Source organism: Plecotus auritus (assembly GCF_963455305.1).
Source record: "Plecotus auritus genome assembly, chromosome: 4".
Lineage (NCBI taxonomy): Eukaryota > Metazoa > Chordata > Mammalia > Chiroptera > Vespertilionidae > Plecotus > Plecotus auritus.
The window spans coordinates 127791127-127811076 of NC_137775.1; the positions used below are offsets into that span (position 1 = coordinate 127791127).

The 19950-nt window shown below is 39.3% G+C and overlaps 1 protein-coding gene across 1 annotated transcript in view; it reads right to left on the reverse strand.

Annotated features, from left to right (window-relative positions):
* COPG2 (COPI coat complex subunit gamma 2) overlaps positions 1-19950 on the reverse strand; it is a 219846-nt gene that overhangs the window by 178150 nt on the left and 21746 nt on the right. Inside the window, exon 5 of the mRNA XM_080664283.1 lies at positions 9426-9505. Coding sequence (XP_080520409.1) covers positions 9426-9505 — 80 coding nt within the window. The remainder of the gene's footprint in view (positions 1-9425; positions 9506-19950) is intronic.

Consider the following 19950-nt stretch of genomic DNA (forward strand, 5'->3'; position numbering starts at 1 on the left):
ACAGGAAGGAAGGCCGGTCTATTATTATCAGCCCTTTACCACAAGTGACATTCTGAATTGGAAGCAACACACCCCAGATTATTCTGAAAAACCTCAGGCCATGGTAGACCTCCTAGAAATGATCTTCCAGACCCAGAAGCCCACCTGGGTGGACTGCAAGCAGCTCCTTTTTGCATTCTTTAACACTAAGGAGTGCATGAGAGTAATGACAGAGGCTCGGAAGTGGCTCCAGACCCAGGCCCCGGCAGGGACATTAGACACAGACAGATGGGCAAGGGAGGCCCTCCCAGATGAGGAACCTAATTGGTCCCCGAACTCAGAAGACGGAAAGACTAGGTTAGAAAGATATCGGCTCGCTTTCCTCCAGGAGGTCAGGGCTGGAGCTAAGAAGCCCACCAATATGGCTAAAATCTCTGAAGTTTTCCAGAAGCCTGACAAAAGTCCAACAGCTTTCTATGAGAGACTGTGTGAGACATACCGGATCTACACTCCCCTTAACCCTGAGGCCCCAGACACTCAAACCATGGTAAATGCTGCTTTTGCAGGCCAAGCCCAGCCTGATATCAGGAGAAAATTACAGAAGCTGGAAGGGTTTGCAGGAAAAAATGCTAGTGAACTACTAGAGATAGCCAACAAGGTTTTCATCAACCGAAACAGGATAGCAAAAAGGAGGAAGAAAAGAGAATACAAAGAAAGGCCAGTGTAATAGCAGCGGCTTTCAGAGGTTCGGGCCCCCAGACAGCCCAAAAAGAGAAGAAGACAGATCAGGAGGGAAAAGAAGAGCAAGCCTGAGACGGGACCAGTGTGCCTATTGTAAGGAAACAGGGCACTGGAAGAATGAATGTCTCAAACGGCAGAGCAAGAAGATAGGGTCCCCTTTTCCACCCAGTCGCTATCAATCAGAACCACCTGAAGCAGACCTTATTGGGCTGGCAGCAGCTGACTCTGACTAGGACAGACCGGGCTCTTTTCAGCTGGGCCCCCACGAGCCCATGGTCAGAATGAAAATTGGGGTCAGACTGTGGACTTTATGTTTGATATGGGAGCGGAGCACTCAGTAGTCACACAAAAAGTAGCGTCTCTCTCGGGAAAGGAAGTCACCATTATTGGAGCTACTGGAGACCAGACCCGTAGACCATTCTGCCAGCCTCGCCAATGCCAACTTGGCGGCCACCGAGTAATTCATGAATTCCTGTACTTGCCAGATTGTCCAGTACCTCTGATGGGTAGAGACCTTTTAGCCAAAATGGGGGCAGAAATCACTTTTGCTCCAAATGGCTCAGCACAGCTTCGCCTAAGTGAGGAGATTTCTCCAATGATCCTGTCCATAGCAGTGCCCCGGGAGGAAGAATGGAGACTTTATGCCCCTCAGTCAAAGGCCTCACCTTTAGAGCCTGAATTAGAGGAAGAATTTCCACTGGTCTGGGCAGAAGGAAATCCCCCTGGTCTGGCCAAAGACCATGCCCCGATACTAATTGACTTAAAGCCTGGGGCACAGCCTGTCAAAATCCGCCAATATCCAATTCCACGGGAGGCACGCCTAGGAATTCAGGTCCACTTAGACCGGCTACTTCAGTGGGAACTCCTTAAAGGATGCCAGTCACCATGGAATATTCCCCTCTTGCCTGTCAAAAAGTCTGGGACTAATGACTACCACCCGGTACAGGATTTATGGGCTGTTAATGAGGCTGTTCAAGGAAGCAGATAAGCCCCTAAAGAATCCGGACTTAGTATTGTTCACAGATGGCAGTAGCTTCTTAGATGAAGGAAAAAGACAAGCCGGGTATGCAGTGGTATCAAACTTTGAGACAATTGAAGCACAGGCCCTGCCTGAAGGATGGTCAGCGTAGAGGGCAGAACTTTGGGGCCTCGCCAGAGCCTTAGAACTCAGTAAGGATAAGCATTCCAACATCTACACTGATTCACGCTATGCCTTCGCTACCCTGCATATTCATGTGACTATATACAAGGAAAGTGGGCTTCTGACAGTGGAAGGAAAAAGAATCAAAAATCAAAATGAGATTTTAAAGTTACTAGAAGCAGTTTGGGAGCCTAAAGAAATAGCTGTCATTCATTGCAAAGGTCACCAGAAAGGGAAAGACTCAGTGTCAGAAGGAAACCAGCGCGCTGACGCCGCAGCAAAGCAGGCTGCCAAAGAACAAGCAGCACCGGCATGGATCATGTTGGCCCCCGAATTACCTGAACCTCCAAAGTACACTTCACAGGAGGAGGAATGGGCCCAGCAAGAAGGGGGCAAAAGAACAAAAGAAGGTTGGTGGATAGTCCCAGATCATAGGGTCTATGTCCCAGAACAGTTAGCCCATAAGGTAGTCCTCCAGCAGCATGAACTTACTCAGTTAGGGAAGACTTCCCTAGAAGCTTTGTTAGGCAGATACTACCTAATTGCCCGTCTTCCCTCCTTGTGTGCCTCAGTTTCTCAGCGTTGCCTCCTCCGTGCGCGGAACAATGCCTAACAGGGTCCTGTGGGACCCATAGGAGTTCAGCGCTGTGGGCAAACTCCCTTTGAGGACTTAGAAGTAGACTTTACAGAAGTAGGGCCTAGCAAAAGAAATAAATACCTACTAGTCTTTGTTTGCACTTTTTCAGGCTGGATTGAGGCATATCCCACTCGCACAGAAAAGGCGAGAAAAGTCACTTAAAGCATTGCTGAAGGACATAATTCTGCAGTATAGAATGCCTCTGACCATAGGGTCTGATAATGGCCCAGCCTTTGTAGCAGAAATAGTACAACAGGTAACTAAAGCTTTAAGAATTAGATAGAACCTACATACAGCCTACAGGCCTCAGAGTTCAGGGAAAGTAGAGCGCATGAACCGGACTCTAAAGCAGGCAATGGCTAAGCTATGCCAAGAGACAACCTTACCCTGGACAGATATCTTGCCTCTTGTACTCCTGTGGGTACGCTGTGCCCCGAGGGCCAGGGTAGGTTTCTCTCCCTTTGAAATTCTATATGGTAGACCCCCTCCCTTAATTTGGCCAAAGGAAGATTTGGGGGAAATAGAAAACTTAGAAATCCAGAAACAACTACAAGGACTTGGAAAAACTGTCTTTGAGATCCACAGATGGGTTACTGACCGACTACCCATCTCTCTAGGAACAGCTGTACATCCTTATAAACCTGGAGACCAGGTTTGGGTAAAAGACTGGAAAAAAAGACCCCCTTAAGCCAGTTTGGAAGGGACCCTATCCAGTCATACTAACCACTCCCACAGCTCTCAAGGTTGCAGGACTGAACAACTCTCGGGTGAAAGCAGCCCACCAGCCGAGCGACGTCCAGCCTGAGTGGAAGGTGACCTCTGACCAGAAACACCCCCTGCGGATCACCCTCAAGAAGACAAGGGACCTGGCCGATCAACCTGCTCCAAGGAATTCAGAAATGCCCTGCTGAATTCTTCCTTACACTAATCTTTCTTATCTTCTCTTAAAGGCAAAATGCTCTGGTATTTCTGGATAATCATTGTTTTTATCTTTCTAATAATTCTCATTTTGTCTTTTTATGAGTGCCGCCAGAACCTGAGGCTAGTCCCAGGAGGAGAACTCTTCTGCCCTTACTGGAACACAGAAGCAGTGCTTCCTACACAGCAAAGGAACAAGATGAAGCTAAGGCTAATTCTTTTACTGTTACTGAACTCTCTTAATCTGGACCACTCTCAGGTCTACACTCTGCCTCTTGAGAGCCTCCCAAGTCCTCACTATCTCTACCGAACGCTTAATCTCACCCTCTCCCTCTTAAAAGAGCAGTCCAGCTAATCCTTCTCCTTATAACACTTGGCATTAAAGCAGGGGTTAGCACTGGAATAGGGGGACTGGCAACTTCCCTCTCCTGCTATCAGAGCCTATCCAAAGACCTTGCTGACAGTTTAGAAGAAATAGCTCAAAGTATTGTTGCAGTACAGGATCAGATTGACTCACTGGCAGCCGTTACTCTCCAGAATCCAAGAGGACTAGACCTTCTCACAGCAGAGAAAGGGGGGCTGTGCCTGTTCCTTAAGTTCCTTGAGGTAGAATGCTGTTTTTATGCTAACCAGTCTGGTATTGTAAGGGATGGGGCCAAGAAACTAGCTGATCGAGCTTCAGAAATAAGACAGGAATTATCTGAGACCTGGGCTGCATGGAGGGTGAGTGTGTGTGGGGGGGTGGGGGGGAAGTCTGGAAATAGTTCCTTCCATTGACAGGACCACTGTTAATACTACTCATAGCCATAACCCTAGGACCATGTCTTCTAAATCTGTTAACTCACTTTATCTCATCCCGTCTAGATGCCTTTAAACTTCAAATGGTCCTACAAGCCAGAATTCCCTACAAACCTCCCCAAGAGGAAGAAACGGGATGTTAACCCCTTGGACATTGTCCCTTTTCAGCAGGAAATAGTAAAAGAGTTTTAACACCCCTGTTCACCGCAACATCCCGTGGTTATTGTACCACAAGGCTGAAAAGTTTATAGGACAAGGGTGGGGGGGTGGGGGGTGGAATGAGAAGGCTAACCCCTATTTTGTAAAACTACTGTTTGGAATTCTGGTTTTTTTAGACGGAATCTTATTCTAAAAAAATAACTTTGCTTTCTAGCCTGCATTAGCCTGCTTGAATAATGAGGAAGATAAACTTAGCTGTCTGACCTTGTAGGCCAGAGACTAGATACGCCCATACTCTCAATGCCATGCCAGGTGCATTTTTTAATTGGATAGAACTGTGTTGTTTTCAAGGCCAGCAGCAGGATAACCACTAAGTGCACATAGGGCTGGCTCTTTAATAAAAAGGAAAGTTCTGCTTGTAGCCTTGCTTAGAATTTGAATTCATTTTCTCTAAGCCCACTGGTGAATAAGTGTTTTGTGTGAGTACTCTGACCTTTGAATCTTTCTGAGGTTTTAGCAAAAGGCTATAAAGTAACCCCTTTGACTTCTTCTCTACAGCATATTTTCCTACTGGATCTTTATTTTAGCATCCTTTGCCATTTTGGTAGGCTAAGAATTTCCAAAATTAAGAACTCCTGGTTCCTTTTTTTTTTAAAGGTATAATTGACATATAACACTGTATTAATTTCAGGTGTATAAAACCTCGTTATAACAGACTAACTCAGGCAAGGAGGGGTCCGTTAAAGCCGAAAGTCCATTATATAAAAGAGTAGGTTTTCCAAATGTATATATATTTTAAAAAATTGACAAATTAGTTATTTTATCTGTTTTCACTTATATAGACGTGATTGTGTATTTAAAAGTATTATGAAAAGTTTAATTTCACAGAAAGGTTTGCTATATGTATTACAGTAATTTTAATTTTATACTGAGTAGGTCTAGCAAATGCATGCATTCACATCACTGAGAGTAAACAAGTGCACACGGCTGGGGCGTGGCTTAGCACACGTGGAACATCAGCTCACACGCGTTAAAATTGGTGCAGAAAGTCACACCAGGGAACAGGACCAATTACCTCCCCCAATGCAGTGTGATCAGGTGCTAATCACTCGCCAAACATTGTTTATGAGCAGTGACTCTTGGATTTCAATGTGTAGATTAGAGTTGTAGATATGTAATATTTATTTTTGTCGGCAAAATTACTACAGTGTTTTTTTCTAGCATATGGCCTATTTGCTAAAATTTGTTAAAAATAACAATGAATTTTAAAAAATGTAACAGTGAATTAATAACAAACTAACCTGTTAATTATAAGCAAGTCTCGGTTAAAAGCATTTTATAATTAACAGGGTGGCCCTGGCTGGTGTTGCTTCATGGTTACAGTGTCAGCCCACACACAAAGGGTCTCGGGTTCGATTCCAGGTCAAGGGCAAGTACCTGGGTTGTAGGTGTGATCCCGGTCTACTCCCTTCCTGTTTCCTTCCTCCTTCCCTCCCTTCCCCTCTCTGAAAATCAATGAAAAAAATATCCTTGGGTGAGGATTAACAACAACAACAACAAATTAAAAGGGTGTTACTTTTCACATATGACACACGGACCAGAAATTTTGACCATTAAATTCAAAGTCCATTAAATCAAGGTCCACAAAATTGAGGGTTTACTGTACAATTATTTTATTTTTGTAAAGAACTCCTGGTGCTTAACAGGTCTCTCTTAAATTTATTTCTCTACTCCCAAATTTACTGTCACAAAAGAAACCAGGCCGCACATCAACACTCTGTTGGGAAATCTCAGTTAAATTCATTGATTAGAAGTCCTGCTTGCCACATAACTGCAGGACACAATTCCACTAACTTTCTGTCACTACATAACAAGGATCCCCTTTCCACCATTTTCTATCATCTTCCTCATTTTCTTCTGAGCTTTCACTAGCAGCACCTTTAAGGACCATATTTTACTTTATTTATTATTTTTTAATCCTCACGTGAGGATATTTTTCCATTGCTTTTAGATAGAGTGGAAGGGAAGGAAAGGGGAGGGGAGAGAGAGAGAAAGAGAGAAAGAGAAAAAAACCTCGATGTGAAAGAGACACATCAATTGGTTGCCTCCCAGATGGACCCCATTGGGGCAAGGAATGAACTGGCAATCCAGGTACATGCCCTAGACAGAACCAAACCCAAAACCCTTGGGTATGAGGGCCAATGCTCTAACCACTGAGCACCAGCCAAGGCAAGGCCCATATTTATATGGACAGACACTTCTCTATGTCACTTCTCTGTAGCGGAGTCTTTGACATCCACATTTCTACTAATAGTCTGTTCAAGTCATTATAGGCTTTTTCTATCATGCTTTTCAAAATATTTCCAGCAGCTGCTCACTGCTCAATTCCAAAGCCACTTACACATTTTTAGATATTTGTTATCTAATAAGCAGCACCCCACTTCCAGGTACCAAAATCTCTATTAGTTTTCTTTTCTTATTTTTCTGGCTTTGAGATATAATTGACATATAACATTATGTAAGTTTAAGGTACACAACATATTAACTTGATACACTTCTATATTGCAAAACCCTATTGGTTTTCTATTGCTGCTGTAACAAATTACCACAAACTTAAAGGCTTAAGACATTCATTTCTTTATCTTTCAGTTCTATAAGTTAGAAATCCAAAAGAGGTCTCACTGGACTGAAATCAAGGTGTCAGCAGGGCTGCATTCCTCTCTGGAGGCTGTAGGGTTGAGTCCATTTCCTTACCTTTTCCATCCAAAACAAAAGTCCTTAGCTCACGGCCCCCTTCCTCCATTTCCAAATCCAGCAATATTGCATCTCTCTGACCTGGCTTCCATCAACTCATCTCCCTATGACCCTTTCTCCTGCCTCCCTCTTCCACTTTTAAGGACCCTTAGCCTTATATTGGGCCCACCTGGATAATCCAGGCTACTCTCCCTATCTGCTAATCAGCAATTTTCACGCCCTTCTGCCACGCGATGTAACGTATTCACAGGTTTTGGGAATCAGGACGGGATATATTTGAGGAGCAGAGGGGCATTATTCTACCTACCACATTTACTAAACACTTAAAATGAAGGAAAAACCAACCATAATTTAAGGCAGCCTTATAGTATTCAGGGGGAATATTAACAACTAAACAAACAAAAAACTCTCAGTCAATAGTTGACTAATCTATTTTTATTTTTTCCAATATTTAGTGAAACTAGCTGATCTAGTGAAGATTTTATATTTATTTCTTGTGGCAGACACTGTTCATTGGCTAATCCAATACCTATTTCCAATCCCTTCTTCCTTGCCTGCCCCTAATACTTGGGCTATAAAAACTAAATACTTTCCTGACCACCTAAGGATGGTCATATAATACAGCTGTGCCAAATGAAATCTAAAAATTGCCTTGGGAAAAGCTATTGCACACCTGATAAAAGAGGCAGCTAGATGGTGCTGCCCTCCCTGGCCCCCTTCCCAGTACCCCACCCACCTTGAATGGTGCACTTCCAGTAATTCAGGTATCTATTTTGCAATAATGTGAGAATATCCACAAGAATTCAAGAGACACCAGCCCTGCCACTGTCGAACTACTGAACCAACACCAGCTACTCTAGCCTATTTTGTTTGAGTGACTATTTACACTGCCTTTCAGCTTTCAACTGAAAGCTCTGGAAATTGAAACTACATTAAACACAACTGCTGGTTAAACATAAGCACGCTCCTCCAAAATTTATTTTGTTTTGCAAAAACCTATTCACTTAAATGAGTTATAATTAAGAAGGCAATTATTTTTTAAATAACATCTGTTACATATTTTAGAACTCTAAATTATGCATACTCATTCTAGGACATTTGGAAATGATCAAAAGTTTAAAGAAAATAAATAGCCACAACCCCAAATATCCAGAAGTAACCTCCTGGTAATATACCAATGTATTTCCATCCATATGTTTTATGTACATACATAAAATATTTTTTTAAAGTGAGACTATATGGAATACGTAGACTTGAATCCAACTCTCATCCAGCCCTTTATTGAGGACTTTTTCACATCACTAAAGATATTTCAGCCCAGCTGGCGTGGCTCAGTGGTTGAGCATCGACCAATGGACCAGGAGGCCATGGTTCCATTCCAGGTAAGGGCACATGCCCGAGATATGGACTCGATCCCCAGTGTGGGGTGTGCAAGAGGAGGCCGATCAATGATTCTTTCTCATCATTGATGTTTCAATCTCTCTCTCCCTCTCCCTTCCTCTCTGAAATAAATTTAAAAAAAAAAAAAGATGTTTCAAAAATATTTTCAAAAAATTAAAAATCAGCTTATGAAATATGATCAAGTAATTATTAACAATGGTAGGCATTTAAGTTGTTTTATCCTTTCTACCAATGTAAACAGTGTTGCAGTGAACATCACTGTATACAAGTCTTTTGGTGCTCTCTCTGATTATTTGCTGAACATTGTTGCATACTGGGTCAAAGGGATAAACCCTTTCAAACATTCAACAAAAGTTGCCAAACTGCTTTCTAGAGAAACTGAATCAATTTATTATCCTACCTTCTTTCTATATACAAAATAGTCTCCCTTACAAGTACTGACTGTCTTTTTTCTTTTGCCAGTTTGAGGAGTAAAAATATCATAACTCATTCTCGAGTTAATTTACATTTTCTGGTTACTAGTGAAAATGACTAAAAATGTTTTGATCCTTTATATTGGTTATTTTATGAATTATCACGTGGAACGTTTTAAAGTAGAGGAGTTCTTTCTATTGTAAATATTCTCATGTAAATATTTCAGTGTAACACAACTCTTTAGTTTTGTTTACATATATTTTAAAACATTTAAAATTTAATCATATCTATCATGTTATCAGATAGGGATGGTTTTTACATAATGACAACACATTTCAGAAAAGAATGCTTTAAGATATCATATTCTTTTAAATTCCTATTGACTTTCTTACAGCCAAACAAGTAAAATTAATATCAAGAGAACAACAAACATTCCCACTAAATAAGTAAGTATTCCACCCGAGGTTTTGACCATTCACTTACCTGCTTGTGACAATGATGACATCCTCAGAGATGTTAGCCATTTCTTTGATGGTAAGGTAGCACATTCTTCGCAATATTTGCTGAAATTATTTATAAAAGGCAACAGGTTATTCCTAAGAAAACAGTTTTCTAAAATGTTTGAAATGAGAACCCCAAGTAGATATATTTAGAAAGTTTTTCTTAAAAAGATTCTCATCCACCCAAAAAAGTCCTTTCAAAAATATCTGGATAAGAAAATATTCAGAATACAACTATTTCATAAACACAAGTAATTGCTGCACTGACACTGAAAAACATCTAGATGAAAACTCAAAATTTCAGTTAATTATATGGATTTTTATGTAAAGAGATCCAAAGTTGGACTTGGGCAGTGTGAGTCCAAAGACTTAAGATTTTCTTTTTATTGTTGATTCTATTGCAGATGTCCCCATCCTCCCTCCCTTGGCCTTCCTCCATCCTTCCCCCGCCCCTCTGGGTCTTCACCACACTACTGTCTGTGTCCATGGGTTATACATATATGCAGATATTTCTTTGGTTGACCAATTCCCGTCCTCCTCATCCTCCTCCCCTCTGAGATCTGTCAGTCTGTTTCATGTATCCATGCCTCTGGTCCTATTTTGTTCATCAGTTTATTCTGTTCTGTAGATTCCTCATATAAGTGAGAGTATATGATATTTGTCTTTCTCTGAGTGGCTTATTTCACCTGTTAAAGACTTGTCCTGGAAAGTGTATTTTTTAAAATTCTTTAAAAATAAAAATATAAAGAGATGGGCAAACTCTGCATTTTCCTTAGTTCATCATATACAGATATTTTCCTTAAAGTATCTGTGGTTGTATAACTAACTCTCATTTTCAACTATTAACATTTCTAGATACGTGTATCTAAAATATGTGTTAAGCTAACAATAATAAAGTTTTGTCTACACTTTCTCCTCACCTGCATCTCTGATTTATTCATACACTATGAGCATTGGTTCCTCTGGCCGGTCTAGCCTCATTCTCTACCAAGTAACTTCAAATATATAAAAGTAGTGAAACTCAAATACATCAGCCCCAGCCCCAGCATTGAAGCTATAGAAAGAATCTAGTGGAGACTACTGAGCCCAATAAGAAAAAAGGAACAAGGGAGTGAGGATTCTCACGGTGGTTAAACACACACACAAAAATAACTCCTAAATAGAGAAAGCCAGTACAGGGCAGATACCCCCATGTGAAACTACTATGAGAAGAAAACAGAAAATAAGAATTAAAACTTCAGAGCTGAAGATAAAAATAAAAATCTACCTTGAAGGAGAATAAAACTAAAGATACAAAAAAATTAAAACCACATTTTAAATACTCAACAAAATGACTAAAAAAATTTTAACTGACAATACAAAGTGTTGACAAAGTTGGGCTCATAACTACTGAAACACATTGCCTAAACAAATACACAGAGATGCTAAATAAAATAGGAACAAAAAATTTAAATATGTAGCCAAGGACAAAATTAAGGGCAATTCATAGGTGCCAAAAATGGAAAAACAAACAACTCCAGCTATAGAAGTACAAGGCCAGGGTCCTACTGGCAGAGAATAAAGTCTAAGAAGGTATATTCTTCAGGCACAGGGAAAATTATTCTAGATAATAATTCAGAAATATAGCAAGAAATGAAGAGTGGAAAGAAAAAGTGGTAAATAGTAACAAGACAGTGTGGTATTGGCAAAAGAACAGACAAATTGATCAATGGAACAGAACAGACCACCCTGAGATATACCCACATAAATATAGTCAACAGAACTTTGACTTAAGAGAAAAGGCCACACAATGGCACAAAGACAAACTCTTCAACAAATGGTACTGAAATAACTGGACATCCACATGCAAAAAATTAAATCTAGACTGACCTTACACCAGTCACAAAAATTAACTTCAAATGGATCATAGACTTAAATATAAAATGCAAAACTGTAAAACTCTTAGAAGAAAACCTAGATAACTCTGGGTATGGAGATGACTTCTTACATACCAGTATAATATCAAAGGAATGATCATAATAGAAATAATTGATATGCTGGCTTTTATTAAAATTAAAAACTTTTGTGCAAAAGACAGTTTTCAAGAGTACGAACAAGCCACAGACTAAAAGAAAATATTTTGAGAACACATATCTGAGAGGGACTGTTATCCAAAACATATTAAAAAAAAATCTTAGCCTGCCCAGCATAGCTCAGTGCTTGAGTGTCAACCTTTGAACTAGAGGTCACGATGGTTCAATTCCCAGTCCGGGCACATGCCCGGGTTGCGGGTTCGATCCCCAATGGGGGACGTCAAGAGGCAGCCGATAAATGAATTCTCTCTCATCATTGATGTTTCTGTCTCTATCTTCCTCTTCTTTCCTCTCTGAAATCAATAAAAACATTATTTTTTAAAAATCTTACAAGTCAAAAATAAGAAAACAACCTGATTTTAAAATGGGCCAAAGACCTTAATAGACACCTCACTTAGGAAGATATATAGATGGTAAGTATATAGAAAGATGCTCCACATATGTCATCAGGGAAAGGCAAATTAAAATGAGATACCACTAATACTCCTAATAGAATGGCCAGAATCCAGAGCACTGACAACAGCAAATGACAACAAGAACTCTCATTCACTGAGGATGGACACAAAAATAGTACAGTCACTTTAGAAGATGTTTTGATGGTTTCTTACAAAGTAAGTATACTGTTACCATATGATCCAGCAATAGTGCCCCTTGGTATTTACCCAAAGGAGTTGAAAACTTATGTCCACATAAAAACCTACACAAAGATGTTTGCAGCAGCTTTACATTCATAACTGCCAAAAGTTGGAAGGAACCAATGTCTATTAGTAGAGGAATGGATAAACTGTGGTACATCCAGACAATAGAATATGATTAGGCATTAAAAATAAATGAGCTATCAAGCCATGAAAAGACATGGAGGAAAATTAAATGCATATTAATTAACAAGTGAAAGAAGGCAATCTGAAAAGGCTATATGTTGTACAAGTCCAACTATATGGCATTCTAAAAAAAGGCAAACTTATGGAGACAGCAAAAAGATCCATAATTGCCAGGTATTAGGGGGGAAGGAATGGAGTTAGGGGGAGTTAAGTGGAGTACAAAGGATTTTTAGGGTAGTGAAAATACTGTGTGATATTTTCATAATGAATGGGTATCATTATACATTCTATGGATGTCAAAACCCATAGAATATACATACACTAAGACTGAACGCCAACATAAACTATGGACTCTAGGTTACTATGAAGTACAGTAAATCCTTGATTTTGCAGACCTCAATTTAACGGACTTCAGATTTAATGGATAAAATTTCCAGTCTGTATGTCCTATGTGAAAATGAACACCCTGTCAATTTTTAAATGCTTTTAACCAAGATTTGCTTATAACTAAATTAACAGGTTATTTTTTGTTATTAATTCACTGTTACTTTTAACAAAATATGTAAATAGGCCATATGTCGGAAAAAACACTGTAGTAATTTCACCAATATAAATAAATATTATGTATTTACAACTCTAATCTATTTAAATCCAAGTGTCATCACTCGTAAACAATGTTCAGGCGAATGATAAGCATGTGATCATACCGCACTGCACTCAGTAATTGGTCCTGTTGTTCCCTGGCGTGACTTTCTGCAGCAGTTTTATTAACACTTGTGGGCTGATGTTCCCACATGCACTAAGCCATGTGCACTTGTTTACTCTCGGTGACTGGTGAATGCATTCATTTGCTAGACCTATTCAGTATAAAGTTAAACAGTAAAACATATAGAAAACTATAGAAATTAATACTATAGAAAACTATGAAATTAAACTTTTCATTCATAATTTTAATTATACAAACATATCTACGTAAGTAAAAAAGAGGTAAACTAATTTGTTAATTTTTTAACATATGCATTCAGAAAACCTACTTTATTATATAACGGACTTTCAGCTTTAATGGATACCCTCTCTCCCGAATTAGTCTGTTATATCGAGGTTTTACTGTATCAATGTAGGTTTATGAATTGTAAAAAATGTACCACTTTGGGGAAAGTTGATAATGGGGAGGCTGTACATGTGAGGGGACATGGAGTATATGGAAGATCTCTGTACCTTCCTCTTAATTTTGCTGTGAACCTAAAACTGCTCAAAAAAAATAAAATCCTTTATTGAAAAGTGGTAAAGACATGAGTAAATCTGCATGAACAGAAACCGAGGTTATGACATACACCATTTATATACTCACACATATATTAAATACGAAGCATCCTGATGTTCTCAAAAGTCCATGAACAAGTAAAAGGTAAAGATGAATATTAGATTTTTGATAAGTCAAAAGTCCATGTTGCAATTTCTAGGCTAAACACTAAATAGAACTTCAAAACTATTATTCCACCCTAGAGGCCCAGTACACGAAACTCGTGCACGGGTGGTAGGAGGGTGTCCCTCAGCCCAGCCTGCACCCTCTCCAATCTGGGACCCCCTGAGGGATGTCTGACCACCCATTTAGGCCAGTTGGACATCACTCTCACAATCCAGGACTGCTGGCTCCCAACCACTTGCCTGCCTCTGCCTGATTGCCTCTAACCGCTTCTGTCTGCCAGCCTGATCACCCCTAACCATTCCAATGCCAGCCTGATTGCCCCTAACTGCCCTCCCCTGCTGGCCTGGTCACTCCTAACTGCCCTCCCCACAGGTCTGCCTGCCCCCAACTGCCCTCCCCTGCAGGCCTAGGTCCCCCCCCGACTGCCCTCCCTTGCTGGCCTGGTCTCTCCCAACTGCCCTCCTCTGCCAGCCCGGTCACCCCCAACTGCCCACAACTGCCCTCCCCTGCCAGCCATCCTGTGGTGGCCATCTTGTGTCCACATGCGGGCAGCCATCTTTGACCACATGGGGGTAGCCATCTTGTGTCTTGGAGTGATGGTCAATTTGCATATTACTCTTTTATTAGATAGGATGTTGTTGCTGCTGTTCTGTTTATTTTTATTCAGTCTCTTTTTCTGTTTCATTTTGGGTAGTTTCTATCTTCAAATTCACTGATTTTTCCTCCTGCAGTCTTTAATCTGCTAACCCAATGCAGTGTATTTAACCCAATGATAGATATATAGATAGCTTTTTAAAAATTTCTGAGTGTCTCTAGATGTCTTATTTTGCTTCTCATTCTTGTTATGTCTTTCTAAACATTCTTAAGCATCTAGACCAGCTGTCGCCAACCAGTGATCCGTGGACCAGTGGTGGTCCATGAGGTCCAAAAGATTGGTGACCGCTGATCTAGACCATATCTAGAATAGCTATTTTAACGTCATTACCTGCACATCCATTGTCTTTATCATTTCTGGGTTCATGTGTGTTAATGCATTTTTCTCCAGATTATGGTTAATTTTTTATTGCATGCTATACATTGTGAAGTTTATGTTGTTAGGCGCTGAATTTTGCTGTATATTTTACATAGCATTATATGTATTGTTTACTCTATCATGAAGTTAAGTTACCTGGGATCAGTTTTTCACGTTTCAGGCTTTTAAGAGGTTTAAAGCTTTAGTCTAAGGCTAATATATTCCCACTAGAGGCCTGGTGCATAAAATCCATGCACAGGTAGGGTCCCTAGGCCTGGCCAGTGATTAGGGCTGATCAGGGCCTTCTGGCTGCTGGCCAGGGCCTCTCTTCCTCAGCTGCTGGCCAGGGACTCCCTTCCCCGGCTGCCAGCTGCCGGCCTAGGACTTCCTTCGTTCCATGCCGCCTCCTGGTTGTCAGCGCACGTCACAGTGAGCGATCGAACTCCCAGTCTCCTGGTCGAACTCCCATGGGGACACTTTACATATTAGCCTTTTATATATACAGATTTTATGCAGAGAGATTACTGAGGTGATACCTTCCTGAGAACTATACCAGATGACAAGGTCTTTCCACTCTCACTGGGGGGAATATGAACTATTCTTAGCCTGGTATTCTGGTGATTCTTCCTTTGGCCTGGGGAAGTTTCCTTTCACATATGCACAGATCAGTTCTTATCCAAAAAATTAAGGGGGCCTCAGTAGATTGCTGAAACTATCTCCTGCCTTTCTTTCTTCCCTCCCCTTCCCTCTCCCTCCTCCCTCTCCTTTTTTATTCTGCCCTTCAAATTTGAGCTTTCTTAGCCTATCCAACTCCATGTTTCCTCAACTGGGTATGCTATTCCTGACTTGAGGCCTGTTATCTGCCTCTGGGCAATGAGCTACTGTACTCCAAGGGATCACCTTATTTTGCTTTTTCTTTAGAGTGCAGTCCTGGGATACCTATTAATTGAATGCCTGAAAACTACCAGTTCATATATTTTGTTTTATTTTCTAGGTATTAATGGTAACAGGGTCAATCTAGACCCTCTACTTCATCATGGCTAGAAGCAGAACAGAAATGTGTTCCTAATATCAAAACATATAGTAAAAAAAACACATAACATACCAAATATGGTGAATTAAGTAGTTACTCCTTTATAATGTCAACACTAATCCATTGTAATTATAGAACACAGCCTATATAATTTCATTCCTTTGAAATGTGTTGTCTTGCTTTATGACTCAATATAGATTTTTAAAAATATTGTTATGTCCTTCATTTACATTTAATGTAGATAATGATGGTCTATCTACCATCTATTACATGATTTGTATTTGTTCTTTTTTTTCTTTTTCCCTTCCTCTGGTTTGATTTTTTAGCATTCTAGTTTTTTGCAACTTAGTTTGGAAGAGAAAAACAACAGAGAAAAATCAATGAAACAAAAGCTGGTTCTATTAAGAAACTAATAATTTTATAAACCTATAGATAAATTTTCCAAAAATAAAAGAGAATAGATACAATTTACCAGTATCAGAAAGAAAGAAGAGATATCACTATAAATCCTACAAACATCAAAAGACTATGGGAATACATATTTTGAACAATTTTATGCCAACAAAGTTCAGCAATTTAGATGAAATGAAAAAATTCCAAGACACAAACTAGCAGGGCTCACACAAGACAAATAATCTGAAAAGCACCATATCTATATCTTTTTAATGGGTTAAATATCAGAATCCTTCCAACAATAAAGATGGCTTCAATAGTGAACTCCATCAAACATTCATGAGAAATTAATAAAAAGTCTACAAAAACTTTTCCAGAAAGCAGAAAAGAAAGAAAAACTTCCTAATTCATTTTATGAGGCTAGCATCTTCCAATTAAAAAACCCAGACAAAAACATCACGAGAAAAAACTACAGATCATTATATTTCATGACCAGAGACTCAAAAATACCTAATAAATTTTAACAAATAGAAACCAAAGATTTTATATTTTTCAGGACAATAAAGGCATTTACCATATCAATATATTAAAAAAGAAAAGCCATGATAATCCAATGGATATAGAAAAGCATTTGACAAAATTCAATATCCATTCATGAAAAAAATCTTTCAGCAAACTAGAAATAGAAAGGAACTTCCTCAACCTGATAAAGGCCACCCCTGAAAAACTTAGCGCTAACATCACACTTAATGGTGAAAGACTAAATACCAGGCCCCTAAAAATCAAGAACAAAGCAAGGATTTCTCTGAGACCATCACTTCTATTCACACTGTATGTATAACAGTGCAAGAAAAAAAGGTAAGATAAACAAATAAAAGGCATACAGGTTGTAAAGGAAAAGTAAATCCTAAGGAATCTCCCCCACAATACTCCTAGAACAAATAATTAAATTTAACAAGATCACAAGACACAGAGCAATATATAAAAATCAATTTAATTTCTATAGACTACCTACAAACAATAGAAATACAATAGCATAAAAATATTACCTACTTTAGGATAAATTTCACAAAATATATATAAGACTTGTATGCTGAAAGCTACAATACTATTGACATAAATCAGAGACCTAAATAAAGGAAGATATACACTGGTTTGTGGAAAAGAAAATTCAATAATGTTTCATTGTCAATTCTTCTCAAACTGATCTTTAGATTAAATGCAATCCCCATCAGAGTTTCAGCAGACTTTTCTTCCCTTTTTTTAAATTAAATTCATTGGTTAATAAGATTATATAGGTTTCAGGTTTCATATACCTATCATCTGACCCAGCAATCCACTCCTAGGTATTACCCAAGAGAAATAAAAACTTATATTAAAAAGCTTATACATGAATGTTTATAGCAATCTATAATAATAAAAGCATAATATGCTAATTAGACCGGACAGCCAAACGACCTTCTGGACATCATTCCAGACGAAGCCGTGGTGGCGGGGGCTGAGGTAGAGGCAGTTAGGGGCAATCAGGCAGGCAGGCAAGCAGTTAGGAGTGATCAGGTTGGCAGGCAGGGTGGTTAGGGGCGATCAGGCAGGCAGGTGAGCAGTTAGGGGCAATCAGGCAGGCAGAGTGATTTGGGGCAATCAGGCAGGCAGGTGAGCAGTTTGGGGCAATCAGGCAGGCAGGCAGAGTGGTTGGGGCAATCAGGCAGGCAGGCAGGCGAGCAGGTAGGGATGATCAGGCAGGCAGGCAAGTGGTTAGGGGCGATCAGGCAGGCAGGCAGGTGAGCAGTTAGGAGCCAGCGGTCCAGGATTGTGAGAAGGTGCAGGCCGGGCTGAGCGACCCCCACCCTCCCGTGCATGAATTTCGTGCACCAGGCCTCTAGTCTATATATATAAAAGGCTAATATGCAGTGATCCCTCGGGAGTTTGACCGGGAGACTGGGAATGCGATCACTCGCTATGACATGCACTGACCACCAGGAGGTTGTGCAGAGCAAAGTAAGGCCCTGGCCGGTGGCCAAAAGGCCCCGATCAGCCCTGATCACCAGCCAGGCCTAGGGACCCTACCCGTACATTAATTTTGAGCACCGGGCCTCTAGTTTTATTCATAATCTAGTAACAAAAACTGGTAACAAACCAAAGATTTTTCAACTGATAAAAAGATAAACTTAGGTACATCATACAATGAAATCTGACCTCTCAAAACTCAACAGTAAGAAAATATACAACCAAATTATTAAAAATGGGCAAAAGATATGCACAGATCTTTCACGATGGAATATATGTGAAGACAAATAAAGCACATGAAAAGATGCTTGAGGGTCATTAGTCATTAGGAAAATTCAAATAAAACTACAACAAGGTACCACTACACAACTCTCATAATGGCTAAGATTAAAAACAAAACAAAAAAAGATAATACCAAGTGCTGGCCAGAATGCAGAGCAAATAGAATTTACTGTACAGTCATGGTGGGAATGGCAATCACTTTGGAAAATGGGTTAGTATTTTCTTACAAAGTTAAATATACTTATACCTATTATCTGACCCAGCAATCCTACTCCCAGGTATTACCCAAGAGAAATAAAAACTTAGGTTCAAAAACTTGTGTATGAATGTTTATAGCAACTTTATTCATAACCTGGTAACAAAAACTGGTAACAAACCAAAGATCCTTCAACTGGTAAACAGATAAACTTAGGTACATCCATACAACAAAATACTACAATGAAATAAAAAGGAGTAAACTACTGATACAAATAATAACATGGATCAATCTCAAATTCATTAATACTAAGTGACTGAAAAGAAGACTCAAAAGGCATCACATAGTATGACATCATTCTCATGATTTCCTAGAAAGGGGGAAAAACTTTAAAGAAAGAAGTGATATTACTGGTTGCCCAGGGCTGAGGATGGAGGAATAACAGATATACAAAGAGGCAGGAGGGAACTTGTTAGAGTGATGAAAATGTTCTAAATCTTGATTGTGGTGGCGGTAATGCTACTGTATGCATTTGTACAAACTCTTAAAACTTCATCCTAAAAAGGGTGAATTTTACTATATATAAATTATACTTTATAAAAAATAAGACTACAGTGATAAGTGAGTGAAAAGGCAAGCCACACACTGGAAGGAAATATTTACAAAACACCTGATAAAGATCTTTTATCCAGAGAATATAAAGAACTGTATAACTCAGTAAGAAAACAAACAACCTGATTAAAAGATTTGAACAGACACTTCACCCAAGAAGATATAAAGGTGGCAAAAAACATGTATTTGCTTAATACATGGTTAATAAATTTTAAACTTACAATCAATAGGAGGAATATAAATAAGCAAAGAATATGAACACAATTCACAGAGAAAGAAAGTAAAATGGCCACTAAACATATACTTGCTTACTACTTTCATAATTAATGCCAACCCAACAATGCCACTTCTAGATATTAACCAAACAAAATAAAAACACAGGTCCATCCACACAAAGACTTGTACTTGAATGTTTTAGCTGCTTTGTTTGTAATATCCATAAACTGACACAACCCATTAACCTGTGAATGGATAAATTAGAGTACCTCCATACAATGGAATACTACTCAGCAATAAAAATGAACGAACTACTGATACACACAAAAACTTGAATTAATCTCAAAATTCATAAGCTAAGTAAAAACAACAACCAAGACATAAAAGACTATATATTATATGATTAAATTTAAACAAAAGTCTAGAAAATGCAAA